General features: G+C 33.9%; 2 protein-coding genes across 5 annotated transcripts; one reads left to right on the forward strand and one right to left on the reverse strand.

The window, feature by feature from the left end:
* On the forward strand, window positions 1–11,813 carry LOC132911961 (uncharacterized). Of its 4 annotated transcripts, XM_060969026.1 has the most exons (5): window positions 1–1,424; window positions 2,169–2,264; window positions 5,863–5,961; window positions 10,132–10,199; window positions 11,272–11,416. In XM_060969026.1, exons 1-4 carry the CDS (start codon window positions 1,303–1,305, stop codon window positions 10,136–10,138), a joined length of 324 nt encoding a protein of 107 aa, XP_060825009.1. In that variant the 5' UTR covers window positions 1–1,302; the 3' UTR covers window positions 10,139–10,199; window positions 11,272–11,416. The 4 variants fall into 4 exon arrangements, 1 of the variants encoding a protein (XP_060825009.1); XR_009659121.1 differs by lacking the exons at window positions 2,169–2,264; window positions 5,863–5,961; window positions 11,272–11,416 and adding an exon at window positions 11,707–11,813; XR_009659120.1 differs by lacking the exons at window positions 1–1,424; window positions 10,132–10,199; window positions 11,272–11,416 and adding an exon at window positions 7,192–7,399 and having other exon boundaries at window positions 1,951–2,264.
* LOC132911963 (dynein axonemal heavy chain 8) lies at window positions 4,527–26,520 on the reverse strand. The gene is made up of 61 exons (XM_060969029.1): window positions 25,895–26,520; window positions 25,606–25,827; window positions 25,415–25,516; window positions 25,206–25,352; window positions 24,825–25,099; window positions 24,242–24,581; window positions 23,944–24,170; window positions 23,218–23,702; window positions 22,660–22,819; window positions 22,376–22,578; window positions 22,040–22,164; window positions 21,577–21,757; window positions 21,158–21,495; window positions 20,903–21,066; window positions 20,509–20,763; window positions 20,178–20,418; window positions 19,706–19,905; window positions 19,449–19,620; window positions 19,074–19,219; window positions 18,669–18,807; window positions 18,360–18,590; window positions 18,056–18,261; window positions 17,613–17,833; window positions 17,112–17,397; window positions 16,858–16,996; window positions 16,556–16,776; window positions 16,264–16,447; window positions 16,064–16,204; window positions 15,413–15,760; window positions 15,095–15,284; window positions 14,483–14,628; window positions 14,211–14,409; window positions 14,003–14,121; window positions 13,597–13,933; window positions 12,854–13,124; window positions 12,577–12,777; window positions 12,233–12,478; window positions 11,721–12,039; window positions 11,161–11,387; window positions 10,872–11,094; window positions 10,628–10,804; window positions 10,385–10,552; window positions 10,098–10,313; window positions 9,879–10,016; window positions 9,418–9,714; window positions 9,195–9,350; window positions 8,753–8,908; window positions 8,548–8,683; window positions 8,305–8,456; window positions 7,986–8,239; window positions 7,458–7,886; window positions 7,100–7,376; window positions 6,831–7,017; window positions 6,508–6,769; window positions 6,211–6,450; window positions 5,968–6,135; window positions 5,761–5,902; window positions 5,508–5,697; window positions 5,328–5,449; window positions 5,103–5,264; window positions 4,527–5,045 (listed from the first exon to the last, which is right to left on the reverse strand). Exons 1-61 carry the CDS (start codon window positions 26,153–26,155, stop codon window positions 4,920–4,922), a joined length of 12,993 nt encoding a protein of 4,330 aa, XP_060825012.1. The 5' UTR covers window positions 26,156–26,520; the 3' UTR covers window positions 4,527–4,919.
* Between the last annotated feature and the right edge of the window lie 716 nt (window positions 26,521–27,236).

Genomic DNA, 27,236 nt, shown 5'->3' on the forward strand with positions numbered 1-27,236 from the left:
ATTCCTCGAATCCTTAAACACGAAGTTTCGAAACTTAAAGCAAATATCCTGTAGCAAGGCGAGCCCACATCGTGTCCGTATACTTGCGGATTAGAATCCACGACAGTATCAACAACGTGGAATGCAATCGTTTACGCACGCGGTCCAACAATCTATTTACCCGAGTCTGAAGCATACTCGGACCGTCCACGTGACATAATCTGCAGCTCCGTTGCGAGTTATCGAGTTCATCCATACCCAAGTTCGATCAACGCCGGCTTAACTATTTAGAATCTCTAACCGTAGTTCTGGGATTTGCTTTGACGAGCCAGTGTAGAACATCCGCGTCTGACGACGAATTCGAACCAGTCCACTGTTCGTGGCATGCATTGTGCGACCTATGCATGCATGCACGATGTTTGCACTGCTTGGTCGCCACGATTATTGTCCAGCGCTGTTTGGCCGTGTGTACGTACCAGCGGAAAACTGGAAACCACTCTCGAATCGGATTCGAGAAGTTCTATGTCTATATCGTGAAGCAGAGTGCGGAACTCGCTCGAGAGCCGCTTTCTAATGTTCGTGGCGGCTGTATTTGGTGTGTGTGAGGAAGTTTCGAACGATAGCTTCGTGCGCTGGACAGAGAACGACCGGAAAAGTGGTCGTCCCGCATACGTAAGTTTGCCGAGATTTATGGCGCACGCGAGACGACTGCCCGAGAAAAAGATAAGACTCGAACGAGATACGAGTGCGACGGAAGAAAGCGCCATGGACACAGGTATTACCCGACTTATTTACCGGAGATGTTTGCAACCGGAGAAGGTGGGTCCAGCGAACGTCGTCGAACGAAACAAGCAGTCGCTTTGAATTAGGAAATCTCCAGCTGTTTGTGAAAATAGAACATCGTTAAACTCGTTAAAGACAACTGCTGTATTCGCGCGACATCGATAACGCGCGAAAGAATACGTTATTCGACCGTGTAGATTAAAGAAGAAGAAAATTGAAATTTCCTCTTGGACGTTAGACGTCGATGCGGGTATCAATCGTTTCGAACAAGAAGATTACGAATTACGAATTACCGTAGGAACAAACACCAACGAGGATTATCGGATCCGGGGAATTTAATTGATTCAAAACACGGTATGGCACAACTCGCATACGGATCTATTGACCGCGCATAATCTAGCCAAACCCATCCATTCCAATTCGTATTCCAACATGTTTCCATTCAATTTCGAGTTCGTCGCTTACGGGAAGTCTAATTTGAAAATCAACCGTGTCTTAGGCTAACACGCGTACTTCCGTCGGTTACCGGTTGCGACGACAATGCAACCGCGGTCCGTAAGCCAGGATTACGGGCCTGGACTTGTTCTACGACACAATATCAATCATGTTCTGTTAGTTAAAGTTCGTCGTTCGAGTCACCAACGTAACGCAAACCGCACCAGGTAAGTAAAATTAATATTCCCTGGCTAGCGTGTGACGAGGCTGCGACCAACTTGTACACAATTTCCATCAAATGGAATTTCTATGTGTTTCCGTGAACATTTAATAAGCGACAATGCTTCAGGAAATGTAGATACTGACTATGTATACGCGTAAGGCACGCGCTAAGGATAGAATTGACGTGATCCGTGATTGTATGAAATTTCGTGTCTCACGTTCAGAGATGCCAACCTCGAAAAAAATCACAACGTTCCCTAAACTCTCCGCCATTTGCCAAGTACAGCAGTAACAATATCAAGAGTAGTATAACGATGTTAATAAGGAAGATCAGTAAGATCTTATTATATGAAGTGTTTGTTTCGCGACAGATTCAAATAAATGGAATTTTATCGAATTAAATATAAAATTGTATACGGACGTTGTTAAATAAAAAAACGATAAAATAAAAAAATAACGACATTGAATACTTTAACGTAATTTTATATTACAGAGTAGTGTGTGTAAAAACATATAAAATTTATGTTTAATAAATAATTGTTGAGTAACCATAAATAATCGGTGTATGCTTAGAATTAGGTTAAGAAAATGTATAAATCGATATAAAATAATAAATCTTATGTTAATTATATTAATAATAATAAATACATCTTCTATTTGACTACTACGTATAAAATCAGTGTCAACGCAGTGTCTTCCGCACTGTTGAGTGACACGAATGGAATTTAACTCTTCGTGTCCTCTCAAAGCCAAGGAATCAAAGCGCGTTCACGGATACGAGGAAGCACGTGCAATCAAATCAAAGGCAACGAGATCTACTCATCCAATCATGCGTGCTACGATTGGTAAGTCGTACGATTTGGTTCCTTTGGTAATGAGTTCAATGTTCAAATATGATTATTCGAACTCTGATACGAACTTAAGCTCGTGCGAGTTCTACGACATTCGCGCAATCTTCAATGACTAACAACATTTAATATGTGTTTATTGAAAGATATCTCTAAACTAGTATATAAATCTGACAGAATCGTTTGAAAGTTTTATCCTTGTCCCAATTAATTTCAATGCATTGTCATAACTTATAGAATTCTCTATTCCCTTTAAATTAGATATTAAATTATGATTAACAGTAAGATATAATACTGACTCATGTTGTAATAATATTTTAATCATTTATATTTTAATAACAATCTTTACTGTCGCCAGCATATATGTATTATAAATAGAATCCTCACTACTTCTTTATTATCAAATAGTTTTACATCTTCTGCCGCTCGATAACGTAAATCACAATTACTCGTGAATCAAATATAATACGTTTTTCTTTCCATATATGTGTTTTTAACCAAGATATAGAAAGTGGCGGCAGCTAGCGTAGTTTTTGCGAAATAACTAACGACACCTATTGGTTCGCGCATTTGAATTTATCCCTGTGTGTTAGAATAATATATATACAAATACGCCATTATGGAAATTATTAGATACGAGAACAATCGTGAATACGAGTATCTTACTTATAAAATTAGGATATTCTTATATTTTTTAAATTGAAGCATCTATATCCGTATAAACGCATGATAAAATAGATTAAAATAAGAAAACGTGGCAAAGTCAACTCACCAGAAACGATGATACGATGATTTCTATGATGAACGGAACGTTGTTTAATTGGTCTTTTGTTCCTCGAGATTCTTTTCCTTTCTGCAGATACGCCAGGATTTCTAAAAATCGATACGCGAACCGTACACTACAGCAAGATATTTCAGGTAACAAAAGCAATTCAGACTATTCCCCGTGGCAAATGAGGCGCCTCCTGATTAACACACATTGGCTCAATTACACGGGTTAGCCGAGGGAACACGAAATTGCCTGCTATTAACGGAGGCACGAGGGTGGATAGAGACACGAGATATATCGAGCGGATTACACGATGATACTTTGAAAACCGGCGAATGCAATCGAATGCACGCGGAAAAAATTTCTCGAATTAGCACCTTTTCGCACTCGCGTAACACGTATGCTCTCGTAAACACATACAACGATTGCGAACGAATGTAACATTTATAACCGTACAGAACACTTTTTGAATATCCGATTGTATCTCATAATTTCATTGAATAAAAGGGAAACAAACAGAACGGTTGCAAGACAAACGTTATAAAATTGAAATACTTTTAGTAAACTACGGTATTTTACGATTATATTATAAATCAAACGGGGATCACCACACATTGCGTCGTATTAATTACACGTCCGACACGATACTGTTTCAAGATTTTCAAATATGTAAGGTGCTACGTGATTGGTCGAAAGGTAAGGGATGTGCGGTTCGATATAACTTTGAATTTGTAATAATATAAAACTAAATAGATGCAAAATAAATGGGGAATATTAGAAAATTTTAATACATTTATTAATTTTCTATTTATGAAAAATAGTTAAATGTTTACTATAGAAATAAATCATATTTTATATACCCATCTATATTCAATTAATAACATATATTAATATGTAATCGTTTCCTAAAGCAATAATTGGCGCCAATTACAAATACAATAAAATAATAAAATTTAAATTCATATGCAGATTGCAAATAAATTTCGTTTCAAATTATTTCTTATTGACAATGCAGATTAAAATCACGATATTAAAAATACAATAAGCAAAACGTATTAGTGGAAACAAATAACAAACTTTCAATTATAATGTTAGCTCTTGCCGCGCGGGAAATGTCGTAAACATCTGCCGCGAGTACTGATAACTATTTTACTTTTATGCCTTGTTGTCTCGATTAATTTTCTTGATATTTTATTCCACCTCATTATATCGTTAATTTATTGTTTAACGTAATATCGAAAAAATGTCGAAAATCAACGAATTCGAAGTGTGCTTTCACTAGCCATTTCGAGTTTGAAAATTTTCAACGATTCGAAAGTTTCCAACATTTTTATTCGTTACACTGTTCACGGAAGTTTCTCGAATAAATCAATGAAAATCCACAATTTACGCGCGCGCTCGCGCACGTTTCAGAAAATTTAGAACACGAGGTGCCACCACGAGTTTTCGAGACTCGACATGGATAAATTTCCAACGGTAATTCTTTTAACAATGATAATTATGAGACGATTTCGATCAAATGTAGAACGTAAGTATTAGTCATACCTACAATAGTTTAACAAAATATTTATACATTTACTGTAGAAAATTTTTATGTATGTATTATATGGGTTATATAAAACATTTTGAAATTTTATTTCCACTGTAACGAGACACAACTATCATGATTATACTGCTAAAATTTGAAATCACTCTGGAATGTATATAGAACTTATATTTTCCCATCAGATTCCTTATTTATAGTTTCTGGTAGTTTCTAAAATCAAATAATTATAAGAAGTATTGTCCAATAACAAACATCACATAAATCTCATAGAATTATTTGCATCATGTTATATATTCACTTGAAGCACATTAATTTAAGAAGAGAGATACAAATACTTTTATTTTATATCACATAATAGAGCTACCCCACGCAAGATCCAGAATTCTGGTGGTCTGCTTGTTTGCAACCAAAGTGGTGTAACCAATAGCACGTAGGTCCTTTGTGGTTTTTTATACACTGGACACTGTGAATATTAAAAGATAATTAATAAATGTAAAGGTTTTGATACAAATATATCTACCTGATATAATTTTGGATCTTTATCGGGAATATTATATAAAGCAAAGATGTGAATGACAGGCATTAATACATATAGAACTTTATTTGCTGATTCACATAGTCTATTATTCCTTCTGTCCCAACCAGCCCCTTCGAGAAATAGTCCATATATGTAAACTCCCTCCTAGTACATAAAACAATTGTTATTCGTTAATGTATATATGACTTCACAAGACGATTAACATACCTGAGGTGCAACTTTAATTTCTTCTGCTGTATACCGTAGAACTTCATTATGTAAAGTTACATTATCCAAAGCCCATCCTTTGTGAGCTCTTGTTACCTCTTGCCTCATTGCAGTTAGAAATCCTATGTAATTAAAGTTCAATTATTTGCAATTAAATTTCATTTGTAAATTATTATGTACCTTGAGGATTGAAAAATCCAGTCATCCAGAATTTTGCAGGTCTGTCAGTGTACAACCAAGTAGAAAATTGTTTATTTCTGTCCAGTAGTTCGGTATACCAAAATCCAAGAGAGGTAGATTCCCATGATTTTGCTCTCCATGCTTTTGGTACTCTAGCATCATATATATTATCAAGAGCATCTCTCAATTCCTAAACATTATTTGCATGAGATGAATTTATAATGTTTAATATGGAATTAATAAAACAAATTACCTCGCTCATTATAATAACACCTTCTATAGCAAGTAAAAGATCTTTTAAAATAACCTCCACTAATGTAATAACTACTTGTATTCTATCAATTTCTTGTTTCAGGAAAATAGTCATTGGTGCAGTGGCACCTAATATTCGCAATCTACAAAGTAATATCTCTGAATCAGTTGATGGAAACAATCATTTAGAAATATTATTGAGGTATACCTCTGTTTTACTTCAAATGGATCATAACTTGGTGGCAATTTCTTTAACATTTCCTTTGCTTGTCTAGACACAATTACTTCCCTAGATTCACCTCCACCTACACCTGCTTCCTTTGGTTGTACAGATATTATAGTGTCTAAAACAGCTTGTGTAGTATTACCTTGATATCTGCAGTATTATAAATTCCTCATAAATTTCTTTCAATACAGTTACAGCTGGAATATTGTGAGAAAATGTTCTTACGTAATGTTTGCATTAAGATGCAAGCCATAAACTTGTGGTGGATCTATGGAACTCATTTCGTCAATTACTTTCAGGTAGTCTGTAACTTGTTTGTAAACTAAAACAGGGTATCCTTTGTAGAATACAAAGTCCTCTGAAAAAATTGCATCTAAAAACCATAATTTTGCAAATGTGTTCAACAACCTTTTGTCATAATCATCTGTAACACGACCTCCATACTGCACCTCTCCTATCATGTATCTAAAGTTGTTTTTTCATTTAAAATTCTTTTTAAAAGAATTTTTTCTCTTATATTACCTTATTGTGTGCCAACTTATTCCTTGTTTTATATCAAAATCACCCAAATGATTGTTAATGAATATGCAAGATGCCAACCAATCTGATAGATTAAATTCATATGGTATGTTCCAACCAAGAGGTCCAAATTTTCTTCTCTCTTGCACAATAGTATGTAAAAACGATACTGTGTATATAATTGGTATATATTGTGGAGCATCACATTGATCTAACATTTCTTGACTCATTCCACTATATGTGGCAAGCAAACCTGCTCTCACACCTGACACGAAGGATGAAGGAAAATGTAGAAACAAGAAATTAGAGAATTATTCTTCCTTTACCTTGTGGAGGCTCATAAGTGTATTTTATGGACATTTGCAAAAGAGATATTGGAAAGTCCTTGTGTGGTTCTGTGGTAATCCATATACGAAAATTTGGATGTGGTTCCTCCATTTCCAAAATGAAGTTAACTAATTCTTGCATATAGTCCAAACCTAAGTGACAATTTTGACACAATGCCCAGTAACCCTATAAATTACTATATTAATGCATCACACATTAATATCTGTATTTTCACTTAATCTCTCTTAAATTTTTCATAAAAACTAACTTCAGTATTTGCACTTTGTATCAATTTTCTTGCATGAACTTCTTGTCCCTGTCCCATTGAGATACTTTTACACATAATCTCCAATTTTTTAGCAAGTTGTTCTATACTGGGTGTAGGATCAGAACCCATACTCAAGAAGCAAATCATGGGAGTATTTGGTCTTGATTCACTGTGCATTACATCCAAAAGAGTAATTACAGGCTCTGCATATCTTTCTCCCAATGAAGTTGATATGTATTTTCTTGATTGTGATAGTGTTCTATCGATACACCATGCCCTAAAAATTCATTAAATACATTACATACGATACTTTTTAATCTGTATACGTGAAACTAAATTGAATGATCATTAGGACAACCTAATTAACAATAAACGTCGAAAAGTATCTAAACTGTTATAACCATCAGGTATCACTTCTTCCTCCGGAGTAGGTTTATCAAACCATTGCTTCCAAACCTTTTCGGAAGCCGGTACTTGAGACGGAATGTATTGAAATTGTCTTAAGGCAGAAAGTGCAATCAAATTTAACCAGGTAACATCTGTAATCCATTTGCAAGGTTTTGGTGCAACAGTGTTTAAGTCCAAGGCTGCACCACCTTTGATAAAATACTGGAACTCATCGTGAGAAATAACATCACGTTGTAAATCAATCTTCAACGTCATCAATAAGATGAACATGTATTTATGAATTTCGTAAAGGCCTCTTGCTTTGTACCTGAAGATTTCATATGTGAGGTATTCGATAATGAAATTGATTCTTCGTTGATTAACTGGACTCTTCTCAGATCTAAATCGATCGAATAATTTTGTATTCAACTTTAATAATTCCTCACAAATTAAAATATATATTCTTTAAATTAAATTAAATTATACTCTATACGTATACCTTTCCATAGAAAGATCGAAACGTTCTAAGAATTGTACGAGCGACGTTTGATACATGCAATTAACCAAAGACATATCGCAAATTAAAAAGTACAAAACACTGCCACGTGTTGCTACTGGTCGAAATTCTTCTCGAGCTAAATCGATTCTTAATTCCGTATCCTTTGCGATGCTTAACTGCTCGTTTATCTCGGCAGCTGTTTGTTTCGTGATATTTAGTACAGACATTAGTTCTACGTCTTCTATCAAAGGTCCCTGAAAACGAACAAAATATGATACAGTTATTAACATTTACAAGTAAAGTAAAATAAGATACGTACTTCTACGGTCGTCAATTTTTGTAGAAGATTAGCTTCTAATTCTTTGATCTTTCTATTATTTGCAGTTACATTCGCTATCAACTGTGTTTTTTCATTTTCAAGTTCCTTTCTCTCTGTAAGGATGACTCTTCCTAATAACTGATCTTCCAATCCTGCGAATTTATATGCAAATTTATTTAGAATATTGATAAATATATGGACATCATGTTACATTATATCTAATTATTTATATTTGAAAATTACCTTTTATAGTGACAGTAAAATCGATTATAGCAGTACGTGCAAATATTTCTGGCGTATACGATGGATTGGGTAACTTCGTAGTAATGTAAAGTCTAAAATCCTTATGAATATCCACTTCTTTATCGCCTAACTTTACCTATAAAAATTATCGATATATATTTATGTCCAGACCATTTCTAAAACAATTTGAATGCAAGTGCTTTACCTTCAAAGAAGTTCCTATCTTTATAAAGTTCTTTTCCAACAAATTGTCCAAAACAGGATCCAATTCTTCTCCTACGTCGATGATTAACAATGGACGACCCAGAGAAACACAATCTTCCAAATAATTTCTAAAATATTTATGTGTGAGTAACGTTGCCTAAAATCAAACATCAAAATGCATTAACATTCTACAATAAGTAAATTACACAAATCATTTCAAGATTAGGATATTCATGTATTTTAGAAAAAAAAATTCACTTTGTCAGTTACTGATAATAGAAACACATTTTTCTTGAACTTTTTCTAGGGAAGGCATACTGCACGAAATTAGGATGAATTTTAGCGAAATCAAATACACACGTTCATCGGAATTGAATTTTTCGAACAATCTAATAATTAATTAATCAAATGTGAAAGGATTAACATAAAAAAAAAAGTTTCACCTGTAATTGAAATTCTTCTTCTTTCTTCATGATCCATGCTTTACCTTGTAGCTGAGGATCAATTAACAGGGGATATCTGGTTGCTTGCGTTACTATAATTCCATTCTGAATGGATAAATCGTCCGTTGGAAGACCTTGCAAACTCCACTCTCCGATCTTTAAAATATACCATACTCTAACGACATTCTATAATTAACACGTGTTAACTTAATTTTACACTTACAGTAGCAGTATCAGTCAAAGTAGCCGTAATATTTATTACGAGGGAAATTGGAATCTTTCGGGCTTGGATAAAGTCAAACCATTGTCTCTGCAATAGAGTCCTGAATTCTTGATTGAAGGGCCCGCAATATGATAAGAAACCTATTAGAATCAATACATCGCCGACTAGACGATCTATTTCCGATTTAAAGATAGCAATTTGCTCCGTCCATCTTATTCTTTCGCCAGAAAGTCCCTCGATCATTGCCGTGGCTGTGTCTGTCTTCGCTTGGCATATTTCTGCTAAATCGACTATTTTCTGAAGGGATAAATTTTATTTAAGAAACACACAATTATGAGAAAGGATGGAAAAAAACAGAGAAGGGGGGAAAATAGAAGAAATATACGTGCTAAAAGAGAAGATCAAAAGGAAAGATAAATCATAAGAGTTTTTGCAGTATATATATTTTAAGTATAAATTACTTGACGTTCTTCCATCACAGCATCGAACTCTTGTTGTACCACTTTCAAATCTTCGTCTTTCTCTCTCAAGACACTTTCAGCTTCCATTAAATTTCGATTCGCTTTCTCGTATTTACTTTCTTGCACTGCCAAATTCGCCTGTGAATTAAAAATTCTTTATAGAGATTTTGTTTCTTTCCCCTTGATGATTTGAATTAAAAGTGAGTAAAAAGTAAGTACTTTTAGTGGAAGAACATCTTTATTTATTCCGTAGAATGTAACCATCGAGATGGTCCACTGAATGAGACCAGCAACGTTTCCGCAAGCTTGCTTCGCAGCTTCGTAAGTATACAAATGATAATTTAAGTATGGTCGCATTAAGTCGACGGTTTCGGCGTTGATATTATCCTTTGGGAAATTTTGCAAATTGTATAAAAATCTAGTATCAGCCATCACCTGTAATAAGTAAAGTAATAACGAATTTATATATATTAAATAATGAAATAATGGAATTACGATGGAATTACTTTTAAAGCTTCAGACCACGAAGGAGTTAAAAATTGTCGCTCGTAATCAGGTTTAACTGGTTCCAATCTTCTTCCAAACAGTATTAACACGCAATCCATAATAAGAGTAATTAAATATGGTGGTTTTCCTAGTTTTCTTACTGTGGCAATGTCAGCAGCTTTTATAGTCTGAAATATATCACAAAATTGTCATTTAAAACCTAAAGTGTCTAATTAATTTAAATTTATATAAAAGGAACCAACTTGCAAGGCAGCCTCTGCTTCTAACAAAGCAGGCTCCGCAGCTTTCAATTTCTGTTCTGCTACCGCTTTTTCTTTCGCGATCACTTTCAAGATAGCTTCTGCTTCGTCCTTAGAAACCTGCACTTGTGCTTTCACCGCTTCCGCTTCGCTCTTCTTTTCATTCACGGTAACTAAAATCTAGAAAATAATAATTTTATTATTACATTTTATTAAAGTTTTATAATTAATATAAAAATATACGAACAGCTTCGACTTGCACATTCTTCTCAGCGATTTCTTGCTGATTTTGCTCCAAAACTTTACGCAATTCATCGACTTGGCCTGCAGCATCGATTAACTTACTTAAACCACTGCTCATACGATACGAGAGGATATTAATATTATCCAAACGTTGTTTGTAAAGTACTTTATATCCGCTTAGGTATGTTAAGAATGATTTTGGTGTTACGTATACTTCTCTTCGGAATCTGTTCAGAAAAAGGATCATGTATATCTATATGAAAATGAATTAAGATTAATTTACGTAACATTACCTATCGAAATATTGCGCGCAAACGTCATTCACATCATGGTGTATGTCTCCCATAACTTCTATCAACTGTTGTTTTATCTCTGCACTGCACATTACTTTATATTTTTTTAAGAAATGATCACTGACTTCGTACAAAGCATCTTTTGGCCATCTCCAGAACCAGTTCATGGTGCAGCCGGATATAAGACCAGGGAATTTCAATGCTCGTGATCTGAACTTCTCACCAACCTGCAATTCATATACGAATACACTTTTTAACAAACACACAAATGGTATTCCTTCTTTGATTAACCCTTTAATAGCGTAGTCCGAAAATAGTAAAATAAATTTTACATTTTAATCGTCGTCGTACCTAATACAATTATTAATATCTATTTCTTCTAAGAAGTTGAAAGTTTTATATCTGATACCAGAAAAGACAGGAAATCCTGACGGTAACGAAACAATTATCTTTTAACTCGTTCATTCTGAATTCTTTGTCATTTTGTTATATTGTTAGAGAGTTAGTAAGTTTTACGGTTTCATTATATTTTACATAAATTTGCAGATTAAATCACTCACTGGTGAAAAACACAAGGTCACATGTAACTGATCTCTCGCACGTGACAAGAAATAATCGTAAAGATTGTCCGGAGTGGGTGGTCGCCTTGGATCCTCCTTCTTCATCATAGGCGTTACCGTCGTCAGAATCTCATCAAGTTCATCTGCTGGAAATAGATTTGCAACTTCCCCAACGCTCAAGATATTATTAATATACTCCAGGAAAGCTTCCTCCTTTATGTCATTATCGGTAAATATGAACGTTTGTCCTTTGCTTCCTACACCAGCTGCACTATACACTTTTCGTAAATCCTCCAATAAGCTTGTAACACTATAACTCCTAGACAGAAACAATAATAGACAAGGATAAGATAGTAAAAAAACCATGATTTATCATGGTATAGTCATTGAGCAGTATGTAAATTATACTTATAATTATACTTATAGACTGTAAATTTGTTTGATTAATTCAGTTGTACAAGAGGACCCTGATCTGAAAATCATTTAGAAATTCTTTTGCTGCGATTACATACCTGGTTAACGTAATTTGATAGAAACTAAAACCAGCAATAAAAGAGGCCAACCGAGTCAGGCTCTGTTTCCCTGATCCTCCAACACCTACCAGCATCGCGTTACTTCGAGGAACACCCAGGATTCTCGATATTCGAATCAGATGCACCAAAGCATCGTGAAAGAATACTAGATCCAGGTGCATCCCCCGTATATATTCGTTGAATTGATCCATGTTTTGTCGAATTTTCACAATCACATCCTCATAACTATAAAGAGGTTTTCATTTCGTTAACATTCGAATCCTTGATTAGTGTCATTGGAGTAAGCTGAACTGTTGAATTAAGTTTTTTAAATAAAATTGAACCTTGGAATCTCTTCGTAAATCTTTGGCGCCTCGAAGACGAAGTCTTCCGGTTCATCTCCAGTAGGTTCAGGCGGTTCGCGTAGAAAGTTCACAAAATATGTTTCGACTGGTATATAGAAATTAAAATCAGAACCCAACATTTTCTCCGCAGTTTTTCTTAATGTACTTTTGAACCACTGGGTGTCCTCGATATTCGTAAATCTAATAGCAATAAAGAATATAATTATATTTGTAGTTTATTGAAAAGATTTTTCGGTTTACTCGTATGATAACCAACCGATCTGCAATCACACGAGTACATTCATGTTCCCAAAGCTTTAATAATCTGCTTCTAGAATCACATTCAGCTCTTTCTATTCTGAGAATACCTTCCCATATTCGTGACAAGTCTCTTAAATTAAAAATATAGTGGAACTTCGCTGGCGTTGGTAACATTTTACTTTTAGTCTGCTGCCATAGAACTCTCGTCAAAGGTATTAATTTTGGCAGAAAGCTTACAATATTCTCGTCGAATCTACTACTACAGAAGTATCCTTGTCCAATACTTCCTAAACATTTTTTCAAAACATTTATTAACCTGGTAATTTCCTAACCAAAGCTTCGATAATTACAGAATCAATAATTAATAAAGAGAAGTTAATTAATCCCAGTTTAGTCAATCTACGTATTTGTAAATTATAAACGTGATATCGTTTATTTTTAATAGGAATGATACGATACGTTGAAACAAAAATTACAAATAAAGAAGTTATTTATAAATCTCTTATTTTTTAATGCGTCGTATCATTTCCATCAAAAATGAACTGTCTTGTAATTTAAACTCGTTAATGTAATCTACGCGATGTAACCTTGCCATTATCGTTATTATATTTATATTGCATATTATAATTGAATATTACCGAATTATTACAAGAAAAGAAAACAGCGATTTGCATGGAACGTAGAAATTCATTAATAGCTGTTTTAATGTTTAATTAGAGTATCTGTTTATATATTACTTCGCTAATTATATGCTCTTACTGAAAATCGTGTCCATAGATTTGTTGGATGGTAATGTACAGTTAAAAATATTGAATTGTCTCTTGAGCCGTGGTGGAATATCGTTTCTACCGCCGCCAGGGTGGATCATAGCTGCTAATAACTGAATATCCTGTATAATGCAGAAATCGCCTGGCTTATCCAGGGAATAAAATCCTTTATACTCCATCAGTTGACGAACTATCTCGTTTGTAATTTGATCACCCCATTCATTTATCTCAGGCATATTTATATCGTCGATGAAAATGGTCATTTTCCGACCACCTGGCGGTCCGTAAGTGGTACCCACCCTTTTCTCGACGTAGCTCTCGAACACTCGCTACGAATCGTATTCCGTTACTTCGTGACTTATCGTCTATACTAATTTTCCGAATTTCGAGTTAATTACCTGAACCATATTAGGGGTTGATGCGGAAGAAAAACTAAAAGATTTAAATAGGTGTTCTTCTGGATCGTAATGGGACATGAAGCTTTTGATCATGACTGTCTTTGCCGTTCCTTGCTCTCCTATGATTAATAGAGTCGTTTCATAGTTAATGATTAATAAATTACTAATCTCTTAAAAAGCAAGCTTGCGACAGTGATATGATTGATACCTATTAGCAGCACTGCTTTTCCTTGTTTTGCAATGATATCGATCAAAAATAAGGTTCTTGCATTGTCTATGTTAGGGACTAAAATAGTGTAATATTTTAAAACTTCGTCCGAAGGATAGATAAATTCTGGGACCTTTTCGGACCAATGAATCCACTGGCCATCGTCTGACACCAGATATTCAAAGATAGTTTCATCTTCCTACGATAACCATTATTTCACGGTATAATTATGCTTGTTTCCATATCAATTAATCCCATGTGCATAGTACTACCTTGCATTTTGGCCAATTACATTTCGATTGATGATTAAGTAGGAACTCCTGCAATGCGTTACGTTCGTCTAATTCCAATACCGCTCCCAGACTCCACATTAACGAGAATAGGAATATCTTTTCAATGTGATACTCTGGTAGTGTTTCTGAATCACGTACATTTCAATTAAATCCCTTCACGTAACAAACTACACTTGCAAAGGTATGTAAAAGTTTTCCGTCCGATAGATTTTTCAATTACATGTAATTGTCGAATTTTACAAAACCAATTTGTTAGTTGACAAACCTATCTTACTAACTTTATGAATTACAAATTAGTCGAAGAAGTTTCTGATAGAAAAAGATTCGATGTAATGCAGGCAATAAAATTAAAAAAAATAAATATAGCAATATACATAATACATACGTGGTAAATAGTTAAATGTATTATTCCTATGTTTTTTAATAGATATTTAATTTGAATTTATAACCTACCGATCCCATAAAAAAGTATTATTTTTAATTATTAATTGGTTATTACTTTTTAACTTTTGAGTAAATTGAAATATTGTTCTTCTCTCTGAGCTTTGATATGAGCTATGATATATAGTATATGGATAAAAAAATACGTACTAGCCGTATCTTTATTTGTACCAAGCAAGCCATCCAATAGATCGATACATTGCCTTATATAAAGAGCTTCCAAGAGATGCATTGTTGTCGGAAGCTTCGTTTGAACAAAGGTATGAGCATCGTCGTAAATTTTATTAAAGAAATTATTCAAGACTTCTACTTGCGCAGGCGGTTGTGTCTTGAACCACCCCTGAGTATTAACAAAAAGATATTGAATACTGTTAGATCTTAAAACGCAGCCGAAAGTATGTATCAACAATAAAACTGTTGAAAGCTTAGATACAAGAAATAATAAGAAATATGTAGTTTTGAAATTACTTGTAGAATGGGGGTCCATTTTAGAACAGAAGCGCTTATGAACACCATTCCCATGCGGGATATCGTGGCTGGCGATGCATTATCGACATTATCTGGCTCAAAGACCAATTTAGTGTTCGACGCCATAATTATGCGATCGCCATTCGCTAAAGTCAATGTCTTATTATCATCCAGCACCGAATTTAAGTTCTCAATCCATACAGCATCCACAGGGCCATCCAAAACCATCCATAAATTTTCTGTTTTCTTCGTCTGTGTCGATCTTCTCCATATAGTAGAGAAAATTCCATCTGTCCAATCATTCGTCGCTACATCCAGTCTACCAAACATCTGGGACGCGGTTATGGCCTAAGGAAATTGTTTCGTTAGCAAATTTAGTTCGCTTGCTGCAAATTACTTACTAAAGACGCCAATACATTGTTCATAGAATATTCTCGATTATTTTATTTTATAAGATTTTTTCAACTTCTTAATATACCTATATCGTGTAATTCATCGATTAGAATAGTGGTAGAATTTATCAAAAATACGTGCAATGGTAGTCCGCTGTTGCACGGGTAACTTATTCAGAATCTTATTTAGACATTAACGAAAAAATTGATTGATTGATTAGTAATTAAAGTTATGGTCGGTGTAAAGAAAGACGCTAACTTTGGGATTCATTCTGACTTCTTTATGGGGCATGCCCATTTCTGTTAAAGCTTTCATAAGAGCCCACATGCACATGGTTTTCCCGGATCCTGTTGGTCCGAGCACCATCAAACCGTGACGAACCAAAGACGTTTCGTATAACTAGAGATATAAGGAGTATTATTATTTCGAATAACTTGATGTTCAATTGCGAAGTTTACTTGAATTGTTTTCAAATTCCACTCTGCATGATTCATTATACCAAGAGCGGCAGTTGCATTTGCAATTGCTTTCTGCAGGTCCTTGTACGTTTGAACTCTGAGTTTGATTCCTGGGAACATATCTTCGATGAGAGACATAAACAAGGGTTCGTCTTCGTCCACCAACTTTGATAGATTCATGTCTCTGCAATATCACAGTGAAGATAGAACTTTGTTATTGTACGATAAAGGCCAAAGCTTTGATTTCCGTTGAAACATTTTCCAGTATCAGTAACTGATGGATTTGTTTTACCTTAAAACTCTCATTAAGGTAGTCTCTTCAGAATCGGTGGGATTCGCTCGTTTCTGCGCACCAAGAGTTCGCAAACAGGATAAAATGTTTCTCAGACCGAAATCATAATGCACTTGTTTGCTTAATTGTTCCTCGCATAGTTTGTACAAAGTAAAAAATTTTCGTGCTAGTAAAAGGTTCTCCTTAAAGCCACAGGCTGCCAATTTTACACGCATAATAATCTAAACGAACGAATAATTATCAATGTGATAATTTATATCGAACATTTATATTATAGCTGTATTATTTTTACGCGATAATACTTGTCTATCGGGAACCATCATAGCAACGCTTCTAAATTGTATCTTTAAATTTTCTGGCAACTCTTGGCGACCAGCGTAGCCAGGATTCATAGTAATGAAGATCCCAAACTCGTAGTTTAATTTGTATACTTCACCGTCGCTGTATGATACATATATTTCCTTAGTAATTTAAATTATAAAATTACTTAAAACAGAAACTATCCTGTACGTATGTATCCTTGAAACTCTATAATCTGATTGATATTACTGAATACCTAAAAAGGAAACTTGTTTTTCTTTCCCTTCTTGTTGTGAGTACGATCGCTATTTGCTGAGCAGCGACGGATAGAACCGGCAAATCGATGCGATTAAACTCGTCGAAGCAGCCCCACGCTCCGGCCATGGCTAATCCTTTAAATATTCTGCCCAAACCGCGGAAATCCATTTGGTCCGAGCAATTAAATACCACCACGTACTTTCCAAGGGCTTTCCCCATATCCTTTGTGGTTTCTGTTTTGCCAGTCCCAGCTGGTCCCGCTGGTGCTCCTCCAAAATTCATACCTGTAGTATCAAGTTTAAAAAACGATTGATAATAATTGAAAATTAGAACAGACTCGACATACTGAGAAGAAGTATTCTTCTATAATTTAAGAATGACGATATCGCTTATTAAAAATATTTTTAATTTTCAAACTCATATTTGTATAATTGCGACTAAGGAAAATAGTTATTAATTAAAGAGACTTACTTCACCCGCACTTTAACGATAGTCTTACCTACAGCTTGAGCTAACGTTATGTAGCATCTGTCGGTAAGAGGCGTAATGGCGAGTCGATCAGTGCAACCTAGAAACTCATTCTGATAAACAAAATCTATGTCTGTGATTTTTATAGGAACATCTTCTGTTTCGGTGTCGTAATAATATCTACACTGCTTCAACCACTCGAAGTCGTTCACATTGCGAACTCTCATCTGACACATTTCGTCGAATATGTCTCTGGAAAATTCGTGAGGATATTTATCGGCTCGTTTCTCCAGTACACGAATAGCGGGTTATATTATTCGTGATATTTTAATGTTCAATATTTTCGATACGAAAGAATATAATAGAAAAGAAGAGCAAGGTGTAAAATACTATAAAGTAAATTCTTAATTTTCTTCGAAAATTCCAATCATAGTTTTAATTTTCTCGTAATATGGGACACGACGATAGACACACCTCTGATGCACGTGAATAGTAATCAAGGCCTCGTATTTTGCTCTCGCGTATTTCGACAAATCCTTAACAGTCACTTCAATGAGACTGTTTAATAATTCGAGGAACCATTGATTCGTTCGTTTCATTATGGTTCTGTCTCGTCTTACTGTATTGAGAGCTATCTCAGAGTTGCGAGTCCATAAAACTTGTAAGACTAATAATCCTACCTGTTAAGATGTAGTATAATTTACAATCGAGAAAAACAGGAAGGAAAAATCTCATCTATTTCTTAAGAGTTAAATTATCCAAATAATCGAAATTTTACTTGTAAAATCGAATTGTCTATCAACTGTATAACGTCAAACTCTTCCTGGGTGAGGGCTTGCAGCCCTTGGGAGATTACACTGCCAACTGAGAATTGATGAACCGCTAACAAAGTGTTCAACCAGTTCTCTACACCCCCTGAACATATAACATCCTTCTCCATTAGTACCTTTTCGCCTTCGCGCGAATACATAGCTACAATCCTCTCATACTCTTTTTCGTGAAACTCTAACTGTAATTGAGAAAATCTAAGTTGTGTCTATGAATCTAATTGTAGGAAGAAGAGAAAATAATCTGACAGTTTCGTTACTCTTGCTGTGTTGTCGAAGAAACCATCGAGATATTTCTGTATGGTATGGCAATCTGCTGCTTGACCAAGTATTTCCAACAACGTGGGATCTGATATGAAGCAAAATCTTGGAAATACGCTTCGTTTTGTTTCCAAGTATCTGTGTAAGTATCATATATTATTTTACTTTAATTAATTTGATTCGTGTTAACCCTGCTGCATTCTTTAGACCATTTAGATCGTATTGTTATATTGTTAGAAAATTTCTTGAATTTGAGAAAAATGTGCAGGCATCTGAATTTTATGCTAAAAAGATTATGCGAGAAAGGTCGATTCTTTGATCGAAACTGAATGGTAATTGAAACATAAAAGATTTTAGAAACGAAGCTGGGTTAATAATAGAGGTGTTCGAATCTGTTTTGTTACCCGCTGAGAGATTTCTGACAAGATTCCAGCTGTTCCAATAAATGTGGCAAGAATTGTCCCATCGTTTCGTCTCCTGTGCATGTTTCCACTGCGTTCACGTTTTCACGTGCTCGATACATTATCTTCACCCAAGCTTTATCGATATTCTAGAATATTTAAAATGTAATTTACGATTTTCTGATTTTTGGAATTTAACCCTTAAGAAGTATCACCCAATGTGAATTTTGTTTTAATACCATCGTCCAGACTTGACTTTATCGATGTCTAAAATAGAGAGGATCGATGTTTAAAATGTATTAGAGTGAAATTTCAAACATAATAGCATGGACGTGATTTTCTTCGATAATAGCTTTCAAAGATGAATTGATTATTTACATTGAAACGTTTCGCCTCTGCTGGGAGTTGTTTCGATATATCACCGCCAATGAACACCGCTTCTAAATAAGCCCATAAATTCTGTACAGTCAACCATTTTGCTAAGATTTCGGAGGTGTTGCTGAGCTTATTTTGCCACAATTGTATGTCCTTTTTGAAATACGCATTATATCTAAATTATATCGTATAAATTGTAGTAATATTATTGACTCGAGATTAAATATTTTTTCGTCTAATTTAAACAATCTATTAAATACCGATTTGCCAGGAGTGAACTAATGATCATTAAACTATCCTCCAATTGAGATATTATCTCGATCGTTTCTGTGCCTTTCAAAAGTAATTCTCCTCTTTGCTTAAACGTGGAGAACTGTAGATCTACGGTAGCCCATTCTGCTATAATTTGCTTCAGTTTACTCTCAATATCTTGCTCCTTCACCGCACTTATGCATATATCCTATGAAAAGTTAAAAATTCTATTAATTATTATCGTTATGATTATTACCATGGTCTTGTTAAATCATTCTATCGTCTTTCTATTAAATATTTCGTATAATATAATAGAATTCTCATCATAAAAAGTTTTATTGCTTTAAACATAACTCTCAGGAATCCTCTATTTATGAAATGACATAATTACGTAAATAATTCTTTAATATACACGTAATACATAATAAATAATAATTAATTAGGAGAGATAGATATTACGTGTTTCGATTGAAATTATACCTCGACTTCATCTTTGTACTTCAACAAAGGTGCCTGCATCACGCTAGCCAAAGTAAAAGCCTCCGACTCGACGTCAAAGTGGTATTTGCACAACTTCGACATTCTTTCCCAGTGTCTTTCTTGCATCGCTTTATTAGCCATCATCTCTAACAATGGGCAAGTCTCGTTGAAGTCGTCGATCTTCTTTTTCAGCTCGATATAAGCTGGCCAGTCTCTCATAGCCTTTGGTAATCGCCGACATCTAACATAAAATTGTAAAGTCAAGTTATATACTGTGCTTACATAACAATGAACAAAATATCAAGAAATAGTGTCCAGAACTTGTAGCGACCTGTTCTGAAAATCGGCTAGTTCGGTCATTATAGATTCGATATCGATGTCTGACCAAGGTATCTCGTAGTAGCCGTCGATCGTTCGTATCACTTGCAAATACAAGGAGTATAACTTCTGCAGTAAATTAATTTCCCTCTTCCTTTGATGAAGAGCAGGGTAGTCTGTTATTTCAATGCCGAATAAACTTTCCCCGCTACTGTAAGTTTCGTACTTCTCCCATAACTCTTCGAGAAGAGCTTGAAAGAATATGAGCCTAGAAAAATCAAATAATAATAATAAAGCAGTTATGAACCGGGAATGATATTAACGTTCCTATTTATTTAGCGCTAGAACTACCGATCTTTGATATAATTGTGTTCTAATTACGATAATCTATTAGTCATAAATAATACCGATCACTAGCTTCTTTAGCCGGTATTCCCTCAACCATAGGACCATTCAGCTCAAAATCGAGATCAAACTGAATCACTTGTTGCTTAAATATCGCAACACCATCCGTCAGTTCCTTTTTCAATGGCTCTTGCATTTCACATATCTTTGTTTGTACCTGTTTCGCCTTATAATATCGAACGATTCATTATTCAAGATATTATCGCGTAATAACATGAACGATATACGATGAATGATAATTTTTCATAAATTATTACCGTGTTCAACATGTTCGTAAAATTGTACCGTAAACTGTCCACGATATCCTGTTCCTCCTTCGAAATAGAGATGTCGAACCTGCCCATTAACGTATACGTTTCCTCGATCAAGATCAATTCTATATCCAACGATATGAAATCGTCTCGTATCTCGCTCAAACATTTCATTGCAATCCTCACGTCTTCCAGGTCCTTTATTTCTCTGACCAGCACCTTATTCTTTTCATTTATATATTCGGTGATCCTTTTTAATTTCTCTTTATAAGTCGCAGATAACTTCTGTCCCAATAACATCTTCCATGCGCGTGCTTCCACTAGGAATGCTAATTTCAGTTTGTCTAAAAATTCAAATTTCCCATAAATATCTATCTATTCGTCGCCAAACAAGAAAAATGACGAAAAAAATATTGGATTGTTACCCATGCTAATTTCTATAGGCCCAACTACGTGTTTCTTTGGCAGATTTTGAATTTCAGCGACTAAATTGTCATACTCCACGAACTTTTCTTTGATCACCTGAGTGATGGGCTCGGAATCGACGAAACTTTGAACGATATTATCCCTGTTTTCGGACCATATGTAGGAATACTGCAAGTAGATCTGCTCGAAAAGTGATTTAAATAACTCAAATTGAGTCACACGTGTCATCCTTTGTAGCTGTACGTATTCACATACAGACATCTCTCGAATAACTTGATCAATCGCTTTCATGATATTAAAATGTGCTATTCGAGACTCAGGATACGCGCAAATTTCAGATATGCAGAAATTTCCGAGAGTTTTCTCGAAGTTTTAACCTGTTATTTAATATCGATGTAGCTCTGATGTTATCCGAGATTTGTTTGTATATTTAAAATTGGATGAAAAGAAGAATAGTAGTACATTGGCAATTTCATCGACGTCTTGCTTCATGGCGAAAATTGCACCTTGCAAGCTCATTACGCTACGAACTATCTCTTTGTGATCTGATATGATCTGATAATAATTCTTCCCAGAATCTGTAATGTCTCCTATATGAATAAGTCATTAATGTATATACGATTATAAACATCGAAGAATTTGTAACAATAAAAAAATATTAAATTAAAAAAAGAAAGTAACAGCAAATATGCAGCTTTGTTAAATGATGATACTGTCACGATCATCGTTAACGATGTTTTCAATTTACTATTTTCGTTCCAACCGCGTAAAACAAACCTTGGAAATTTGTTATGATACTTCCAGTCTTTAGACTAGTAGCATAACGCTGTCCCCATGCTATAATTCGTTTGTGATTCTCCAATAAACTAATTACTAATTTCCCAAAATAATATTGCAACTCTTCTATTGGGGGTACTATCACGATGTTTGGTATTTGCAAGACAAATGTTGTTAAAAGTATCGGTGATTTCTGATTCGATTCGTTATCTTCTATCAGATGGCTGTAGGTATAAAAAACAGAACGCAGGTCATTTTTTAGTAACGTTATCTCATCGGCAAATTATAGATGCAATCGAATGAACCTTATATCAGTGACTTTTCTCTTTAGTAATTCGAGGGAATTCTTGGTGCATTTTACCAAGGCCTCTACGAGCTTATTATGGAAATAAGCAAATAATTCCATGCAATCATTGTGCACCTTGTTTATATGGACTTTACGTGTTCTCTCGATAGGGGCAAAACCTACGATTAGTTGATATGGATCATTATGCTTGCGAATCATACAAGATGTTTAGTCCCTTAATATGATATTTTTTACGTTCTACACAAATTACATGCCTGTAGTACTAAAATTTTACAGTAACATTACGTAGATCGTATTTAATCTCTTAAAGGATAAGATCTTTTTATCAGAAAACTTTTTGTTTTAAATTAATATTTTTTTGACATAATGTTCGCTATCCTGTTCTTCTTCTTAAATCTTTTAGACGAAATGCGCAAATAAAAATACAATAATTACTTGCAATTAAAATCCAACAGCAAGATAATTAAATTGTTGTAACATGTGCATCGAAATACAACGGAATTGTTAAAGGATTAATTATGTAATAGGATAATCAAAATTAATCAAAAATGGACACCTGGCTCATATTTTCCCTTTGTCAATTTCGTCTGTGAGATATGCCTTTGTATTTTATCCGGATCCATCCAATTATATTTAACATCCTGAACAGTCTCATCGATTATAAAATCCATAAACTTATTAATAATAGCCGTAACAGCTTTCTCTGTTGCTGATGATTTAATTTCCAAATCAGCCGTTACTGTAAGCCCATAGGCGATATTATCGTCTAATAATTGTGTAGGAGTTTTTGCATGGTCATCGAGTTTTAGTAAAACAGCTTCTGATATGGATTCGAAAACTTCGTCAACCCTTGCTTCTTTCATGTCTTTTATCTCTTTAACAAAAATCTGCACCGACGTAAGCGCTTGCCTTATTTCGTCACATACTTCGCCAATGTTTAAGGACGTCCATGTAATTACCGATAGACAAGGTTGAAAGGCAATCTCGAGATTAACGAGAACGATTTTTATCAAAGTCAAAAATAATATCGGTATTGTTCGTCTGAAACGTAGAAGAAAAATTTGGGATATAAGATTGTTTCCTATTATATATATAATATCCTATATCTAGTACAGATTAAATGTATATTTTATCAAAATGTATATTTTACGTATATTTTAATCAAAGAGAAAATGTTATATAAAAATAAGCCATTTAAAGCTTGATTAAAAATGTATAATGAAAATATAACGATTAGATGACTTAATAGTCAGCAGAGTACCTCTCATTCGAGGCAGTGTACCTTAATGTATTATTTTCATCGACCAACTGTTTCACAGTTTCATACGACGAGGAGATTTTATCTTTACAAAATGTTATTATCTGTATAAAATCTGGCACTTCCAAATCAAACCTAGCCATGTGTTCTGATTCGCGTATCACCTCTAGGATGTACAAATCGAAGTTCAAATGATACTTATTCGTATCTGGATGTCTTATTATCAAGGGCGAAGCCAATGCCAATCGAACCTATCGATTGAAACATTTAATAATTTAATCATAATTTTATTCATCTTATCGTATACGACGATTATACTTACAATTTCTGAAGAATCATACCATGATTTATGATATATCATTTCATAGTGTATAAAGACGCTGATCAAGGCATTGTAAATTTTAATGCATCTCTGCATGTGATCGTGGCTAATTACTCTTCTACATTCTTTATATATTTCCATCGGGCCTTCGATACGTCTGAAAAGCTGTCGAATCCATAAAATACGACCAGCAATAGGTGGGACGTTTCGTGGTATCGGAGGATCCGATCTGTCTTCGTTGTATCTATCTCGTACATCCTCGATTTCTTTTTGAAACAACCCTGTAAGTTCTAAATACTTTCTGTCGATTCTCAGATGCTTAAACTTCAATTTTTGGAATCTATGCAAATCGTATATTTGTGATGTAATAACGATTAACACTAACTTAGATTATAATACAATATGTGAAATTTTTTTTCATATTTTTATTAAAAATTGTAAATACTTCATTGTCTTAATAATTAGCATAAATCAAATTAAAGATTTTGCCGACACTATTAACATGGATATACCATTCGTCCCATAACTATAAGATCAGCCAAAAATCTTCAATTTTGATACGTTATGTTATATAAAATGATACCTTGCCACTACTCTCAAAGCTTCCGTTATGTTTGGCGTTTCCGACACGCTTTTATAAAAGAAGTTCCTTAATTCTATCTCTGTCTCTGCCACGTTTTTCTTGTAGTTATCGTAATCAGAATCAAAATATGGTTTTCTATGATTTAATGGATCATAATCTTTGGACGAAATTTCCTGAAAGAAACTCGAGAATTTGTTTGCGAATACGTCTATTCCCTCTATTGCAGAATTATAAAGAATTAGATACGTTAAAGTTGTCTGCAAAACATCCATGATCTGAAATATATTTAATTTACTTTTTATGATTTTGCTCAAGATGATAGGATTGTATTATAGGATTTTAATATAATATATAGTCGGATTTAAATATTTTATCACTGACTTTTATTATTCTCGCTTTGAAGGTATTAAATTTTCCGAAAACATACATTTCAGATACTTCGAAAGGTTTTTCATCGGCAGATTCTCTCACCTCTTTGCACATTTCGTTGTAATATTCATAGTATTTTTCACACAATTTAATACAATCCTATAATAAAAAGATTTCATAATAAATCAATTTACTTATAATTTTGTTTAATTAATATTTGCCTTTATCTTGGATATCATGACTGATTTAGCATCGTTCCAAACATTTATTTTGCCATCTTCTGTTAAGTATGCTTTACACGCTAAAATCATTTGATTCGTCATCTGGAAAATTCATAATCAAACCGTTGGAACTTTATAGAATATATATGGAAATACGCATTTTCATTTTTATTATGTTTCTACGATGGTACTTTTACAAAAACTGCTGTGACCATTCGGCTGCTATTAAAGAATCGAGAAGTAGCGTATATCATTCGTATAACATACATGAGAGGAGGTAAATATTCTCCCATTTTTGTTGGATCAAGCCTGTACAAAGGTTGAGTAAATTTTTCTAGTGCATACAAATATTTTACATTATCTTGTGCGAGAATTTGGATCATTTGAACGTGTTTTTCCAACAATTTCCATTTCTGTATATCAACTCTGAATTAATTTCTAAGCTTTAAATAAAAAAGGATATCTTGTAATTAAACATACTTTTATATGTTTCGATTTTATTTTTTTTAAAAAATCTATATATTTTTGGGTAAATGGAGATTTAATGTGTTCAATAATTGATGAAAAACGAGCTAGCAGTCTTCTCCAATAACTGAGTTCTGCATTTGGCCCCATTGTTTCTGTTTCTCTACGTAATTGTTGACTCTGGACAATGGCCTGTATATCCAAATACGTATAATTTTTTAGTGAATTAAAATAAAAGGCTACACTCATAAACTTTACCCGTTCCATACTTTTCATCCATAATTTAAGATTATTTTCTATAGCTTCTATAGCTTCTGGGTTAATAAGACTTTGTTTATTATTTTCTGGTAATTCTAAATACTTATGATAGGCCTCCCAATCGGTGTAAAATTTTATTGTATTTTCTAAATCTATTTTAGTCACTAAACAAAATATAGAAATAGTAGTTTCATTGTATAGACATAGATATGACTTTAAATAATTATGAGTTGTACTCTCTTACTGCTTAGAAATTCACAAAAGTCTCTAAAATCACAAATAAAATTGTTCACAACTTTGTCGCCAGTTTCACATTTTGACAATTCACCCCATACTTTATTAGCAATTATTGCTGGTAAATTTAGCCTTAAAATTAAATCTGATATGGCTGCAAGTGCGCTTCGAGATACTGGGTCAACTTCTGCATATGCATAATATGCTTCCTGTTCAAGAATTCAGATTGAGAATACATTATAATGTACAAAAATAGTTTTGCACAACCATACTGAAAACATACTTCATGAAGATGCTTTGTTTCAAAATCAATGTCTGATTTCAATCTATAAACTATAACACATTTGCCAGAAAGTTGTTCTGTAGAACCATCAGTAACACAACAACGTATTACTTCAGTTTCACGCTCATATTGTGGATTCCATCTTCCTGACTCTAATTTTTTTTTTTTTTATTTTATATATATATATATTGATTATATATTCAGATTAAAATTTAGAAAAATATGTATAATAAAAGAATAATTTATGATACCAAATGGAGGTGGTTCCATTGGTTGATAGTGTATAAGAATTGCACGCTTTCCATCTTTAAGGAAGAAACTATCAAGAACATTGATATATTCGTCTTTATCAATGATTCCTTCTTCTAAAGTATCTGGATTTACGTTTAAAATAAAAGCAGCAACTTCCAAGACTTGTCTATGGGTTGCTTTAAGCAATGCTTGTCTAGCATTTCGATTCTCCTTAAATTTGGCCTATGTATACAATAAAGTAATAAAATTTAAATGAAATAGTCTACTAAATAATATTTATATTTTCTAGTAAAATTGACAATTTGTAGTAGTTTGTATGCTTTACATACA

Source organism: Bombus pascuorum, chromosome 11 (genome assembly GCF_905332965.1).
Source record: "Bombus pascuorum chromosome 11, iyBomPasc1.1, whole genome shotgun sequence".
NCBI classification, from domain to species: domain Eukaryota; kingdom Metazoa; phylum Arthropoda; class Insecta; order Hymenoptera; family Apidae; genus Bombus; species Bombus pascuorum.